Source organism: Haliotis asinina, chromosome 13 (genome assembly GCF_037392515.1).
Source record: "Haliotis asinina isolate JCU_RB_2024 chromosome 13, JCU_Hal_asi_v2, whole genome shotgun sequence".
Classification (NCBI taxonomy): domain Eukaryota; kingdom Metazoa; phylum Mollusca; class Gastropoda; order Lepetellida; family Haliotidae; genus Haliotis; species Haliotis asinina.
The window spans coordinates 14789637-14803806 of record NC_090292.1 but is presented as its reverse complement, the minus strand read 5'-3'; the positions used below and the strand labels follow the sequence as shown (position 1 = coordinate 14803806).

Below are 14170 nucleotides of genomic sequence, written 5' to 3'. Positions count from 1 at the left end.
GAAAGAAGAGAATGTCATTACTGTCAAAATATTGACAAATTTTCAGCAGCAGTTTAAAGTTTTGCAAGCTTTCAACAAATCGTCCTCGGTAATGAGTTCTAACAAATACAAAACCTTCCATTTCTGAAGAGAAGTGGGATACTTTTAATGATGCCATGATTGAGAGTTCAGCCCAGGATACATCAGATCCAAGCATGGCATCCATTCAGTAACTTGCTTTACTGGATATCAGGCTGAAACACTTGTGACAGAGACAGAGTGAGACAGAGAGAGAAAGAGAGAGACAGTGAGTGAGAGAGCAAACGAGTTGGGTTGGTTTGGGTTGGGGTGGTGGTCAAGTTTTTAAACAGAAGTATATTTATTCGTACTTTGTACCTGTGTCAGTGACTGTCACGGCACTGAACATTTGTTCAGATTTAAAGACTACTTTGATGTAGGTTAGAAGCTTATAGTAATGAAAGTCTCTTCTAACTGGGTTAGAAAGCAAGTCAGGTTTCTTATTTCCCTCAGCTGTGTTTTTGCAGTATCTTGTGGAGAACACCAGTTTCACTTGTACCTATTGTACCTATTTTACATATAGTGCATATTTTACTTACTGTACAAAATGTATATATTGCACTTATTGTACATATTGTACATCCTGTATATATTGTATATATTGTACATATTGTACATCCTGTATTTATTGTATATATTTTACATATATGTACATATTATACTTCTTGTACATATTGTACTCATCTTACTTAATGTACATACTGCATTTATAGAATATAAATTATTTTTTGTACATACTGTACTTTTTGTACCCATGTTTATTCACACTGAACCCAGGTTTTATTGGATTGTTATGTCAGTTTGCTGGTAATGACAGCAATAATGACAGCTGTAATGACAATGATTAATGTGCGGGTAGCTAATTAGTTAAATTACTGTGTCATTAGCAAACTACCTGCTGTTACACAGTTTCTGGAAAACCAAAGCAAGCACATTTAATTGTTTGTTACACAACATTAAAAACTGTTTTGTTTTTTAAACTGTTATCGCAAAAAAAACCAACAAAACAAAAAAAACATCTTGAAATAAATGGTGCCAGAAGGTCTGCAGGGAGTTCTAAGAATTCATCTCAGGGCATCAATGCTATAAACTTAATACAAAATAGTTAAACGTCCATTTTTTTCAGACATCATGCCATTGGTTACATCAAGAGAGATTAACTCGAGTCATAGGAAATCTTCATGTGTTCTTTCAATTACTTTGTGTACTATACGTAGATGTAGTAGCATTGGATATTCCTAGGGATGTCTGGGAAATCAAAGCGAAGATAATCCCATTCCAATACATATATATATATTTCTCTTTGATCTAAAATTTCCTTAAGATGACACAATAAATATTCACGATCCTGTACACTGTACCACCCCTAACACACTCACTCATGATCTAATTTAATTACCACTCACAATCAATGAGAGATTTTCACAAAAACCTAACCCTGAGCGACGGTTACTGACCAAGATACTATTGTCCTGCAGACTCCACCAGACAGTATTGTCTGCCAACCTCTTCCACCAGACTACTTCAAGCGTTCCCAGCAACCCACAAAGAACCTGAAGTGAACTGACACAATGGGTTAGAACCCTGCAGTGTCCAGCGAGCAGCTCATTCATTAGACGAAACTGTGGCTGAGGGGAGATGTTTAAATAGGAGGGTCTGCTGGCCAACATTTCTTGGCACATATCGGTCACTACACTGCCCCAGATGAAGTTCTTATTACCATTTAATCAATTCATATCCATCTATTTATTTATGAAAGAAAAGACAAAACATCATAAGCAAAGAAATGCCATTGCTTATTAATACTCCTGGACAAAAATTAAGCAACATGTATTTAATATCTCTCATACTGTTTTAAGCAGTTTTGATTCATATTCCCTACCATAAATTGAACAATGATGAAAAATATTGATTGGACATATTATCCTGACACACTGCACAGATTGTCTAGACAGCACAAGATACTGATTTCAAACATGATATTATCCACACAACTGTCCGCACTGAAAGGGCACTCGCTGACCACATAGGAGGAACAAACTCTGGGATATTCAGGAATAGTCTAGACCTTTTCATCACACATAAATTCTTGTTTAAGTCATGACAGAACAAGGGATGAAATCAGAGGTGATAGTGACAAGCTCCACACAAACTGATACAATGTGTATATATAGCTGTGTATTATATGGCAAGGGACTGTGGTAAATAATTAAGTGACTTCTGCTTCTAGTGATTGATACCCTCAAGTCTGCATCAGTGGCTAATATACTGCTATACAAGAAAACCGCTGGAAGGGACTGTCATACACATCTCTGCACCAAGACAATTTGTATCATTTCTATTTTTGCTCTACAATAATCATTGTCATCAGGTTCCGCTAGTTTATGTTGGTGCTTCCTGTATTTTGTGGAGACATTCACTTCATTCATTATATTTACCAAATACTGTGCACCAATCTCATTATCTCAGTAAGCCCTGACCGATTAGATTCATGTGGCGAAGTTCTCGGGAAATGTGTCAAGAGGGTTAGAGGCGATTCTGGTATCGCTTTTCATTGATTTTGTCTACATCGACAGCACTTCAGAGAGAAAGTACAGTTCATATGTATCTGTCGTAACAGGAGAGAAGCCTCAATGATTAATGGATAACTGCTAAATGTAGCCAGTACTTCTACACTAGCTTTGGACATTAGTGATACAAAGGAGTAATCGAGACAAAGTAGGATTTGACTAAAATGAATTATCAACTGTTCCAACTGCGGGAACAGAGATCTATTTGATTCCATCTTCCAAGACAATCCTGGTTGGACTGACTTAACCATGTAGTCTAGTCAGCCACACTTGGTCTCCGTTCAGTTAGATTCAATAGCCTGATTTATCTGTCTGACTTAATATCGGATACAAAGTTTCAGTGAGTCTATCATTACATGACACTCAGCAATATTCCAGCTATAAGGCGGCAGTCTTTAAATAATCAAATGACAGGCTCTCACTTGCATTGAGGTCCTACACTTAAACCTTGCTGACACAGGCCACAGTCTAAAATAATCTGCTGAGCATCAATGGAATTAGCAACTGAAAAAAGAAAAAACACTGGCAACCAGTTTGTCCAAATTCAGAAAATCTGCATTACCTCTAATCCTGTTATTTTATTTCTTCGTCGTGGAGTCATTGCTGTTTCCAGAGGAAGAACACACTTAGCTCTGCTCCTAGTGAGATAAGTTCAAGTAACGTTCAAACTGAAGTTCTCAATGCACAACGAAGACGGCCCCTTGCCATCCCCACCCTTTTGAGGTTCTTTGAACTTCCAAATTTTATTCAAATAATTTCAAATCATTGCGGCAAGTTATCACTCTCTGCAGCCATTTTTGTGAAACATCATATTGTCCCCACAAAAATTAATTTATAACAATATCTTGGTACAGACTTACGGCATGAATAGAGTAAGCCATATTCCTAATCTGAGGACGAGAAGAGAAATAGTTGGCATCAACTGACATTAATATTCTCTGCATTTAATTTTACCAAATTATCGCCTTCAGAGACTACAACAGCAGATAAACTATGCCTTTGAAACAGTCCATTTGTGTTTTTTCAATAATTAGTAGAAAATGAGTGAGTTTAGTTTCACACCACACTCTATATTCCAGCTACACAACGGAGGTCTGTAAATGATCGAGTCTAGACCAGACAACCGTGTTCACCAGCATGAAAATCTACGCAATTGAGATACAATGGCATATGTCAACCTGGTCAGCGAGATGGAAGAAAAAGGCACCGAGTAGAACTTCATGTTGGCCAACCAATACCCTTCACAAGCAGACGACATACAACTAATAAGAACAGAAGGCAGTGATAAGCACTGTAAACAAGCCAGATTCCATACTGACCAACCAATATACGTTAGAAATAAACCCCACAAAGATTCTACAGCAAGGACCCGTCATCAAGCCATACTCCATATTGACCAACCGATACACTTTACACACAAACCCCACAAAGCTTCTACAGGAAGGAACGTCATCAAGGCAGACTCCATATTGATCAACTGATACACATTACACAAAGCTTCAGTACACACACCGTTACAAGCAGCTGGGCAGTAAAGATCCCTGTGGTCAAACTAAATTCATCTCCCAGTAATCAAGAACTGCTCCCAGTGCTGCTGGTGGAATCTAATTCCCTCCCCCCACCCTTCCCCACCCAGACCTTGTCAGGCAATAAACACTGGCAATTAAGGACCCTTAATTACCCGGAAATTAATCACTTGCTCCCAGATGACATGATATACTGAAGGTGGTGCCAAACTGGGGCAGGAGACTTCTGGCAAACTGCAGGTACATTTTGACAGAAAAAACTTACCTGTCTCATCAGTCTGCCTTCAGTCATGAGTGTCCACAAGGATGATATTGGAGCCACTGATGATGGAGCCTGGCTCCATACATGTTGGAGTGGTCCTGGCACAGTTGGCTCCAGCCATGGTGGTGGTGAAAACTGCAACAATGGCTGTTTAGTAAGTCCAAATGATTTGGCTGATGGTGTAAAAGGGGCTGATTCTAACACTCGAAAGAACATTACTCTGAAACTTACAGGGGCGAGTATTTAGAAGGGAAATGACTTTAATATGAAGAACATACAATTAAGAGATATATCAAGATAGTAATATGTTTCATGTTCTGAAGGAATAAAACAGAGGGGGAATACAAGTCAAAGAAATGTTGACGATACAGTAAACTTGTTCCTGAGCCAGCGAGTGCCACACTGTTGTGTGGGAGGTGGATGACTGAATGCAACAATGAAGAGTAGGGTGTGGGAACCAAGTGATGGGCAGCAGGACCTCGTCAGAGACTATGGGAGGCAGGAGAAACACAATCACCATCAGCTCAAGTGGTCCATGAACTGCATCGATGGAATGAAGAAAACAAATTCCTTTGATTAACAGAACAAATGACATTAAATTTAAATGTATAACTACAACATTTCTTCTGACACACAGGAAAGAGCATACAAGGGGGTGCTGGACAGGAAAGGGCATACAAGGGGGTGCTGGACAGGAAAGGGCATACAAGGGGGTGCTGGACAGGAAAGGGCATACAAGGGGGTGCTGGACAGGAAAGGGCATACAAGGGGGTGCTGGACAGGAAAGGGCATACAAGTTGATGGGGTAAGCTACCCTAACCACTTGCATCACTAACCTTATGAATGGGGGTGGATTACCACTCACATTGCACATGCTTGTCTATACACCAAATAAAAACTCATCCCCTCCCCTCCCCTCCCCTCCCCTCTTCACCCCCCTCCAAACACACACCATTGCCATGAATTATCAATTATTAACCGCAACAAAGTAAACTGTGACACAATAAATATGGAGCAAGGGCCTGTCTGTAGTCAGCAGTGTTCCATGCTGCTAGTAGTGAGTAAGATATGTAAAAAAGTACGGAAACACAACTTGTTTGTGGCTGACAGGGTAGATAGCCATACAGTAATGACTGTGATGCTCACACATTCTCTGCTCATCCAGTAAATGCACACCACACCACACCACACCACCTGGTGAGAGTTCCGCCCTTACCCACGCCACAACCCAACCCCATCAAAAACCCAAATTACAAACTGATGTGCATACCTCACCATAAATGTGCATGCAATAAACTAGAGCAGGTACGGGCTAGCGACCACTTATCACCAAAATCTGGCTGTAGTTTGTGCACAGACAGCTTGTATTTCCGTAGCATTTCACACGTTGACACATCACAAAAGCAATAGACTATGAGTGTTAAAATAACTGTAAGTATTTCACATTGTAGACATTACAAGTACTGATACCCTGGGAGGGCTAGACCCAAACGTGTCAGGGGCTGAGACGTGACCATTAGTGTGAAAATTTAATAAATGATGAGAATTCAATGAAAATCATCCTGGCTATGTCATTAACCTCTAGAAAGTGCTGAATTTAATTTGTGTAAACCCATACCCACAATTGCAATCACTAATAATTGGCCTAAATTTAAATAAATACTAGTAATGGAGCAAATGGTTAAAAGTGCCAAAAGATGGCGATAAGTGGTGGGTAGCCAGTATAAACAAAAGTACAATGAAAAACAATCAGTGAGCTTATTTCAGTGTTTGAATTTTACCATGGAGCAAATTTACTAAGTTAAAACACCAGTCCTCTCCATGCTACACAAGCTAATCGATGCGTTTCTTGTGTACAGTAAGCATTAATCATCAAGGGAAATTGACCAGTGTTGCTAATATGTTGCCACGATGAAGCGAAAGGGTTGCATGCCATGTCGGTAACCCCGAATGTGATCTTGTCTGTACACATGTGCATTCCTCCTCCCGGACACGATGCACACGTTCGAGCAGATAGAAAATACTGCCAGGAAGAGAGGCACTGTGAGCCATTGTTGGGTGGAAGGAAGGTTGTCCGTGAAAGCTGCCATGACACTATTGACAGCCAGCCGAAGGCTGCCTGCCAGGTCCAGGTCCAAGTTAACCAAGCCTTTCCTCGCTCGGACGGCAGTGTCAGTCGGACAAGCAAATGGCGGGAAGTTCTTAAGAGTAATTTGCGATTAAAAACGTTAAATAGAGGACAAAATGGTGACTTACCATACCTGTCCAGCTTGGAAAACACGCTTTCGCTGTTTGAAGTCCAACCTGCATGGCGGGCCCACGTGATCCGGAAGCTGGCGCTTTAGTGCGGTCCAAGACCAAAACGGCTCCCTCCCTATCAGGTTTGGTGAAAACAATGATTGTGCAGAGACCCAAAACAGCACTGTTACTGGCTGATGGCGTTTATTTTGTTAGAATGGCCAGCCACACGCCACGCCCACCGCCACAGGGAAGGTGACTTTTCTCCGCACTCCAGCGGCTGAAAAAGAATAGATGGTTTTAATAAAAAAAATGAACTGAAGGCGTTTTCAGGTGCAGATATGTCAACTTGATGGCAAACACGTCTATTGAGTTTTGCATTTAGAAAAGATGGCATTGATGGCAGGCTTAGCCAGGTGGAGGATATTTGAGAGGTGCGAATGAGGTGACTGACTCCAGGGACATGTAGGATAGTACAACGTGACCATATATGGAAGAAGAATTAAAGACCCACAGCGCACCCGGCAAGCAGGGTTGGAGTGGATTGTTGGCTCGTTTAGGAACCGTTTGTAGTCTGTATAGCCTTTGCAGGTTGCTGTGATGTGGTATATATGTTGCTTATGGTGGATGGAAGGAAGGAAGGAAGGAAGGAAGGAAGGAAAGAACGATGAAAGAAAATGGCTGCTTGGAAGAGGTTTCGGTGTGCGTGGCGCAAGGTTAGGGCTGACGAGGATGGCGACAAAGGCGACAAAGGCGATTGGTGGGTAGGCGTGTTTTGGGCTGAACGTGAATTTTGATTGGTGGTTTGAGGAAGGGAGTGAGAGAGAAAAAAAGGTGGGTGGAAAGGTGGGTATGCAACGGGGTGTGAGAGTTCCTTCAAAAACGCCAGAACTGGCACCGATTTGGACGCTCTCTGTGACCAGAGTGTATGATTGTGTTCGCGGATGCCAATTTGGCACTGCGTGCAAGAGTTTGGGCAAGGATTTCGGCTTATGGAATTAGTGGACGAGATATGTGGCAGGGGAAAGCGGAGTCACACGATGGCATCGATGGTAAACAGGACGGCTTCCGGGTGAATATCACGAATGAATGAAGACCTTCCACTTAATGAAAATATCACTTTTACTATGGTGCATAGATATAACATGGAGTAACATATTCTGATGTGTTTTGCATTTTTTTTTTTTTTTTTTCTTGGAGGGGGAGGGGTTGTTGTCTCCTTTTTTTGTTTGTTTGTTTCATTTTTAACAAAATAAGTTTAGGATTCAGTGCGATGAAAATGATTCCATTCCATTTCATTCCTGGGTTCCAAGCAGCCTGTCACCGCAATGGATGTGTAAACTGTGTTTCTTTTTCTTTGGTCACTCGCTGTAAATCCATGTTGTGAATGACTGAAAACATGACTGTGCAAGATGATTAAATAGACCACAACATAGGCACATGTACTGAGATTCATAGCATGGAAATAGGTGAAGGAATCGGGTTGAACTGAAGTTAAACATGTTGAATCGTATTAATTAGTCAAATTAGGTGAGCTGTGTTATGTAAAAATGAAGCTGAGTTTGGTTCTGAATGCATATCCTTTAAAGCTAATACCTTAATAACAAGCAAAAAGCACATAGGAATTCGATATCAATCCACAGGATTGTGCGTACACGGCGACACCTACTTCTGTGTCGTAACTGCCACTATGCAAGAAGTAGAGCCAGAACGACCCAAGCAATGACAGAATTAACTCGAGGAGGAAGAGAGAATAAACCATAAATAATGACACGTTTATTACAATTCACAATACTTAAAATTTCGGTAAGAGGTTAGTAATCTGTAATTTAAATTGTTCACTGTGTGAATTAGTCAAATTACGCTAACTATTTTATAGGAAATGTTGGTTTGATTTTATTATGCACTGCTAAAATTTAGCTTGTGACAAGCTGCCTGCTCTTCAACGTCTTTCTAAAGTGAACGACCTTTATTGTAACGAAGGTGTGCTATAAATAATACCGTGACGTCACAAAAGCTACAGCTGAATCTGTGAACTCGAGTGAGACACAAATACCGTCTATAGCCAGAGCAAGTCTGGACTCAGTGGCGAGTGAAAAAAGAGAGAATGTGTAAGGGGGGGAGGGATTTTTTCCGGCTTCCATGACAACAAATTTGACCTCGACAGAATTTGGTGGTAGTGCGTTTTCCGGAGCAGAACTGTCAAACTTTACAATACTCCCCTTACTCTCAGACATGAAGAGTACTAGTATTTTGGATATATATGGATCACTTTGTCTTCTTTTCATTATATATATTTCTATAAAGTTGATATATTTACTTCAGAAAATACGTGCAGTCAGCTTAGATATATCACACAGAGCACAACATAAGACCTTGAACAAATGCCGCATTGAAGACACTGGAGAGATGACTTTTTCGTGACCAATATGAAAATTAAATACATGACAGTTTTTACCATATACGATATTTTAGACACAACTTGCTATGAGATGGTGTGCCAATGTATAATGCTGGGCACAGTTGGAGATACGCTATGGTCAATAGGTTTGAGAAAGAAAGGAGTTTACCTAGATGCCATTAATGGAATGACGGCAACACTCCCATTCTACAACGATTACTCCTAACGCCACACTCAGCAATATTACCGCGATACTTCAGTAGGGCTGTACCAGCGGGCTGTCAGTAATCGAGTCAATCCAGTGATCAACAGCATGAGCATTGATCTACGCTGGTGTGATACGACGACATATCCCAGCCTGGCCACCCGATCCCGTCAGTGATCCCTTACGACAACCGTTTGAAAACTATCTTACATGTGCGTGCGTGCGTGCGTGCGTGCGTGCGTGCGTGTGACGCGCATATCAAAGACACGGTTGAGTTGAATTAGTATGCTTGAACGGTCCACCACGTTTATCAAAAGACATATCACATGTGAAATAATATTCGGTATCTCTGATTGGCGTTGACTACTATATGTTGTCTATGTGTTGTGGAAATTAATTATTAAGATAGGTGGACAGGGAGACTGAACTAATTCTCACGGGTTGAGAACAGCAGAACTCTGGTCGGACGCGCTAGAGACAGACAAAACATGAACTCTCCCACATGGACACATGTCGCACCCGCATTTGCAGACCCAACCTCTCTTTTGAGAGGCATTTTGGAAGTTGTAACGATGAAGGAAACCTGCAGGTTCCATGAAGAGTCAACTTTGCAATGAGTTTGACGTTCCGATGCAGGTACACACGCCGTTAAAGGTCACATGCAACCAAAAAATCAAACCTAATTAAAACACAACTATCACTTATTCATGACATGAAATATACATTGCTGCTTTTGGAAAAAACAAATAAAAGATACTTATAAGCGTACAATCACGATTCAAAAGTGCAATATTTTGTACTTGGGCTTACTTCCCTCGAAAGAAAGCCTCTGGAGACCGACCCCAGCCACAGCGGGTGAGTCAAGTGTAACGACGGCTACCGATTGGCTGGTTCATTTGCTGATACGCTGAGGGCTCATTGTGTGTAAAGAAAGTAAGATTCCTTAGGGATTACAACTTCAAGTCTTTGAAGGGCATTTAGCAGTGAAATACATAAGAATGAAGATTTTTATGGATATCAACTTCCTGTATTCAACTTTTTGTACTTGATGCGTCGTTTCAGTATGGATTCATATCCTGTTGTGAAACGAAATCATATATACCAACAGAAGTGGTTATCCGTGAAGAATGTATATAGGGATGTTATGTTTTGTAAATTTATGTTTTCCGAATTTACGTTCGATCCAATCAAAAATCATTTCAGTAGAGATGGTAAACTACTGCGTAGCTGGAAACTGTCATTCGTCTAAGTACAAAGCAGGACTTGAAACTGACTGGAGTTTGCATCCAGAAAAATGGATGTAATTTGTTTGCAACCCACAGACATAAAAAAACGTCATGTGTACAAATATGACACCTACCTAATTACATAATGCGACAGAGACGGGACTCGGGTGTATGTGTCACAAATCAATTTATTTTGTTTATGGCGTATAGCCCGATAGGTGTCAAGTTCGAATTGCATGTGGTCAATGATTGAAGCTGTCTATTGCATATTGTCTTTAGCGGACAGGCAGGCAGACATATAGGTGTCAATAAACCAGGCATTCAGCTTTCTCTGTCACAGAGACTGCATACCACAATCAAGTTTTTTGTTGTTGTTGTTGTTGTTGTTGTTGTTGTTTTAATTTATTTTGTACGTAACGAGTAGATTGTTTACTTGTTTGTGCACACAAGCAAGACTACTACTCACGTGACCTTTAAATTAAGCAAGTCATACAAAGAATTGAATTGAGGAGAATATATCAAATACCCTGAGATTGGTTGTCATTACAATGCAGAAAAGGTAGCGTGGAAGCCAGATAGACAAGAGAGGTTAGATTACTGGTATTTCCAGTAAATTAGACGGTTACAGACCGACGAATATGAAATATCCTCCATATATCCTTCACATATCCTTCACCCTAAAGCTAACCCTAACCCTCATCCTAACCCTCACCCTAACCCTGACTAACCCTAACCCTGATCCTAACCCTAACCCTATCCTAGCCCTAACACTCACTCTAACCCTAACCCTAAAACTAAGCCTGACCCTAACCTAACCCTCACCCTAAAACTAACCCTAACCAACTAAACCTGACCCTGACCCTGACCTTAAAACAAAAACTAACCCTAACCCTAACCCTCACTGTAACCCTAAGCCTAAACCTAACATTAAGCCTGACCCTAGCCTAAGTCTAACCCTAACCATAACCCCAGGTCTCAGGTTAAACCTGACCCTAAGCCTGACCCTAAAACTAAAACTAACCCTCACCTCACCTCACCCTCACTCTAACCCTAACCATAAGCCTAACCCTAACCCTAACCCTAACCCTAACGTAAACGTAAACGTAAACGTAAACGTAAACGTAAACCTGACCCTGACCCTAACCTAAACCTAAACCTGACCCTAACCCTAACCTAAACGTAAACCTAAACCAAAACCTGACCCTAAGCCTAAGCCTAAGCCTAAGCCTAACCCTAACGTAAACCTAAACCTGACCCTAAGCCTGACCCTAACCCTAACCCTACCCTACCCTACCCTACCCTACCCTACCCTACCCTACCCTACCCTACCCTACCCTACCCTACCCTACCCTACCCTACCCTACCCTAACCTAACCTAACCTAACCTAACCTAACCTAACCTAACCCTACCCTTAACCCCAAGCATAAGCATAAGCTTAAGCCTAAGCTTAAAACTAAACCTAAGCCTGGCCCCAGGCTGACCCTAACCCTTACCCTAAACTTGACCCCAACCTCACCCTAAGCGCAAGCACAAGTTTAACCCTAACCCTAACCCTAACCAATCATAAGCTTCAACTGAAGCGTAAAGCTAAGCCTGACCGTAACCCTCAGCCTAAGGCTAAACCTAAACCTCAGTCTAAGTCTAAACCTAACACTAACCCGAGACCGAGACTACGACCTAAACTCACACCTAAACCTAGACCTTACTAGTGGTTATTGGTAATGGGTTAACAAATAGGACTATGGGTTAGGGTTGTGCGTTTTTAGTTTTAGTTAAGGTTAGATATGTTTAAATGTAGGGCATAGTCCAGTCAAACCCCTGTCCTGTGCAGTCCAGTCCAGTCCAGTCCAGTCCAGTCCAGTCCAGTCCAGTGGGCGGTGGGGTAGCCAAGTGGTTAAAGTGTTCGCTCGTCACGCCGAAGACCGGGTTCGATTCCCCACATCGGTACAATGTGTGAAGCCCATTTTCTGGTGTCCCCCGCCGTGATATTGCTGGAATATTGCTAAAAAGCAGCATAAAACTAACTCACTCACTCACTCACTCACTCACTCACTCACTCACTCACTCACTCACTCACCTCATCCAGCCCAGCCCAGTCCAGTCCAGTCCAGTCCAGTCCAGTCCAGTCCAGTCCAGTCCAGTCCAGTCCATGGGCAGTCACACTGAGATAGACTGTTACAGTCACTGTTATTGTCACCGTCATATTCACAGTCACAGTAATGTTCACAGTGCGACATGCCTTAGAGGTGCGGTGGATTCGGCAGGGAGGGGAGCGGAGCAGAGTAGAGAGGTGGGGTGGGGTGGAGTGGAGTGGAGTGGAGTGGAGGGGAGGGGAGTGGAGGGGAGCGGAGTGGAGAGGAGAGAATCTATGTGTATACTACCACCTTTGAACACCTAAAATCGCTTAATTGTGAGTAGCTCAGAGGGCCTTCAGTGACAGACCAGTGTTCATATCTGGTCCAGGCTTCAATATTTCAGAACCGCCGTCATATACCTATAATACTGCTGAGTGAGTGCGGCAAAATCATCAACATACAATTGCAAACAAACAAACAAACAAACAAACAAACAAACGAAAACACGCACGTACGCATGCACGCAGGTACCAACGAACGAACGAATGGACGCACGCGCACATGGTAACATTTTGTATAGGTAGCATAAATGGAAACGTTAGGCAAACACTGTAATAAAATATTGACAGTGGAGGGAGACCCAAGTGTAAGAAATCACTTCAACATTTCCCGATCTGCACATTCATCAAGAAGACATGTCCTCTCTGAGTCTCAGACAGCTCATACAGCGGCAAGTATCACTGAGTGTTACACATTAGCTGAGCGTTCATCATTCAACAGAAAAAAATCTGATGGATTTACCATAAAAACTCTAATACTATGTGAGAAATAATAATCTGTGGGGTGACGTCAATTATGCCACTTGCGTTTGTTACCTTTTTGTAAGATGTGTTTAGTGAATAGCCATGACATGGATATGGCAGTTGGTAAGAGGGTGACAGAGTAAAAACCGTTATTGCTAGCTGAGGTTGTGTGTTGTGTTGTGTTGTGTTGTGTTGTATTGTGTTGTGTTGACAATATTGGTGTACATAGCACAACGTACCTGGGAAAACTTTCCCACCTGTGTTTCGACGTGTATGCCTGTATATGTGTGTGACATGGCATGCGATGTAATATAAAATGAAATTTCTTTTTCATGAAGTGACTGGGTAGGTGGCAATTCGTAGCATGTGGGTCTGTTAACATAAATGTGTCACTTCTTGAGGCATTACAGTGATATCACCCTCAGTTCAACGATTTAGTAGCCAACACTCCACGTACTGGCAATTGGCTCCCATTTTTCCACACGTGACAGTGGCACTCACTCACTCACTCACTCACTCACTCACTCACTCACTCACTCACTCACTCACTCACTCACTCACTCACTCACTCACTCACTCACTCACTCACTCACTCACTCACTCACTCACTCACTCACTCTATATGTTCTGCATGTAGGAGGCTCTGGTGCTACGTACTTCACGTGTTCCCGCATTCATTTCTATGCGTATATTTACGTTCAGTTGTAAAAGTCCTGTCATTAGCCAGTATTTTGATAAAGTATTTGATGATGAGAATGTGTTTAGAGGATGTCGATGCGAGTTTTGGAGTTGTGTTCTTTCATGTA

The 14170-nt window shown here is 41.8% G+C and overlaps 1 protein-coding gene across 1 annotated transcript in view; it reads right to left on the bottom strand.

Moving 5' to 3' along the window:
- Nucleotides 1-12689, bottom strand: part of LOC137259362 (neogenin-like) — a 63637-nt gene extending 50948 nt beyond the window's left edge. The window contains exons 1-3 of the mRNA XM_067797038.1: nt 12564-12689; nt 6845-6933; nt 4419-4435 (exon numbers count right to left, since the gene is read on the bottom strand). Coding sequence (XP_067653139.1) covers nt 4419-4435; nt 6845-6933; nt 12564-12689 — 232 coding nt within the window. The remainder of the gene's footprint in view (nt 1-4418; nt 4436-6844; nt 6934-12563) is intronic.
- Nucleotides 12690-14170: the final 1481 nt, after the last annotated feature.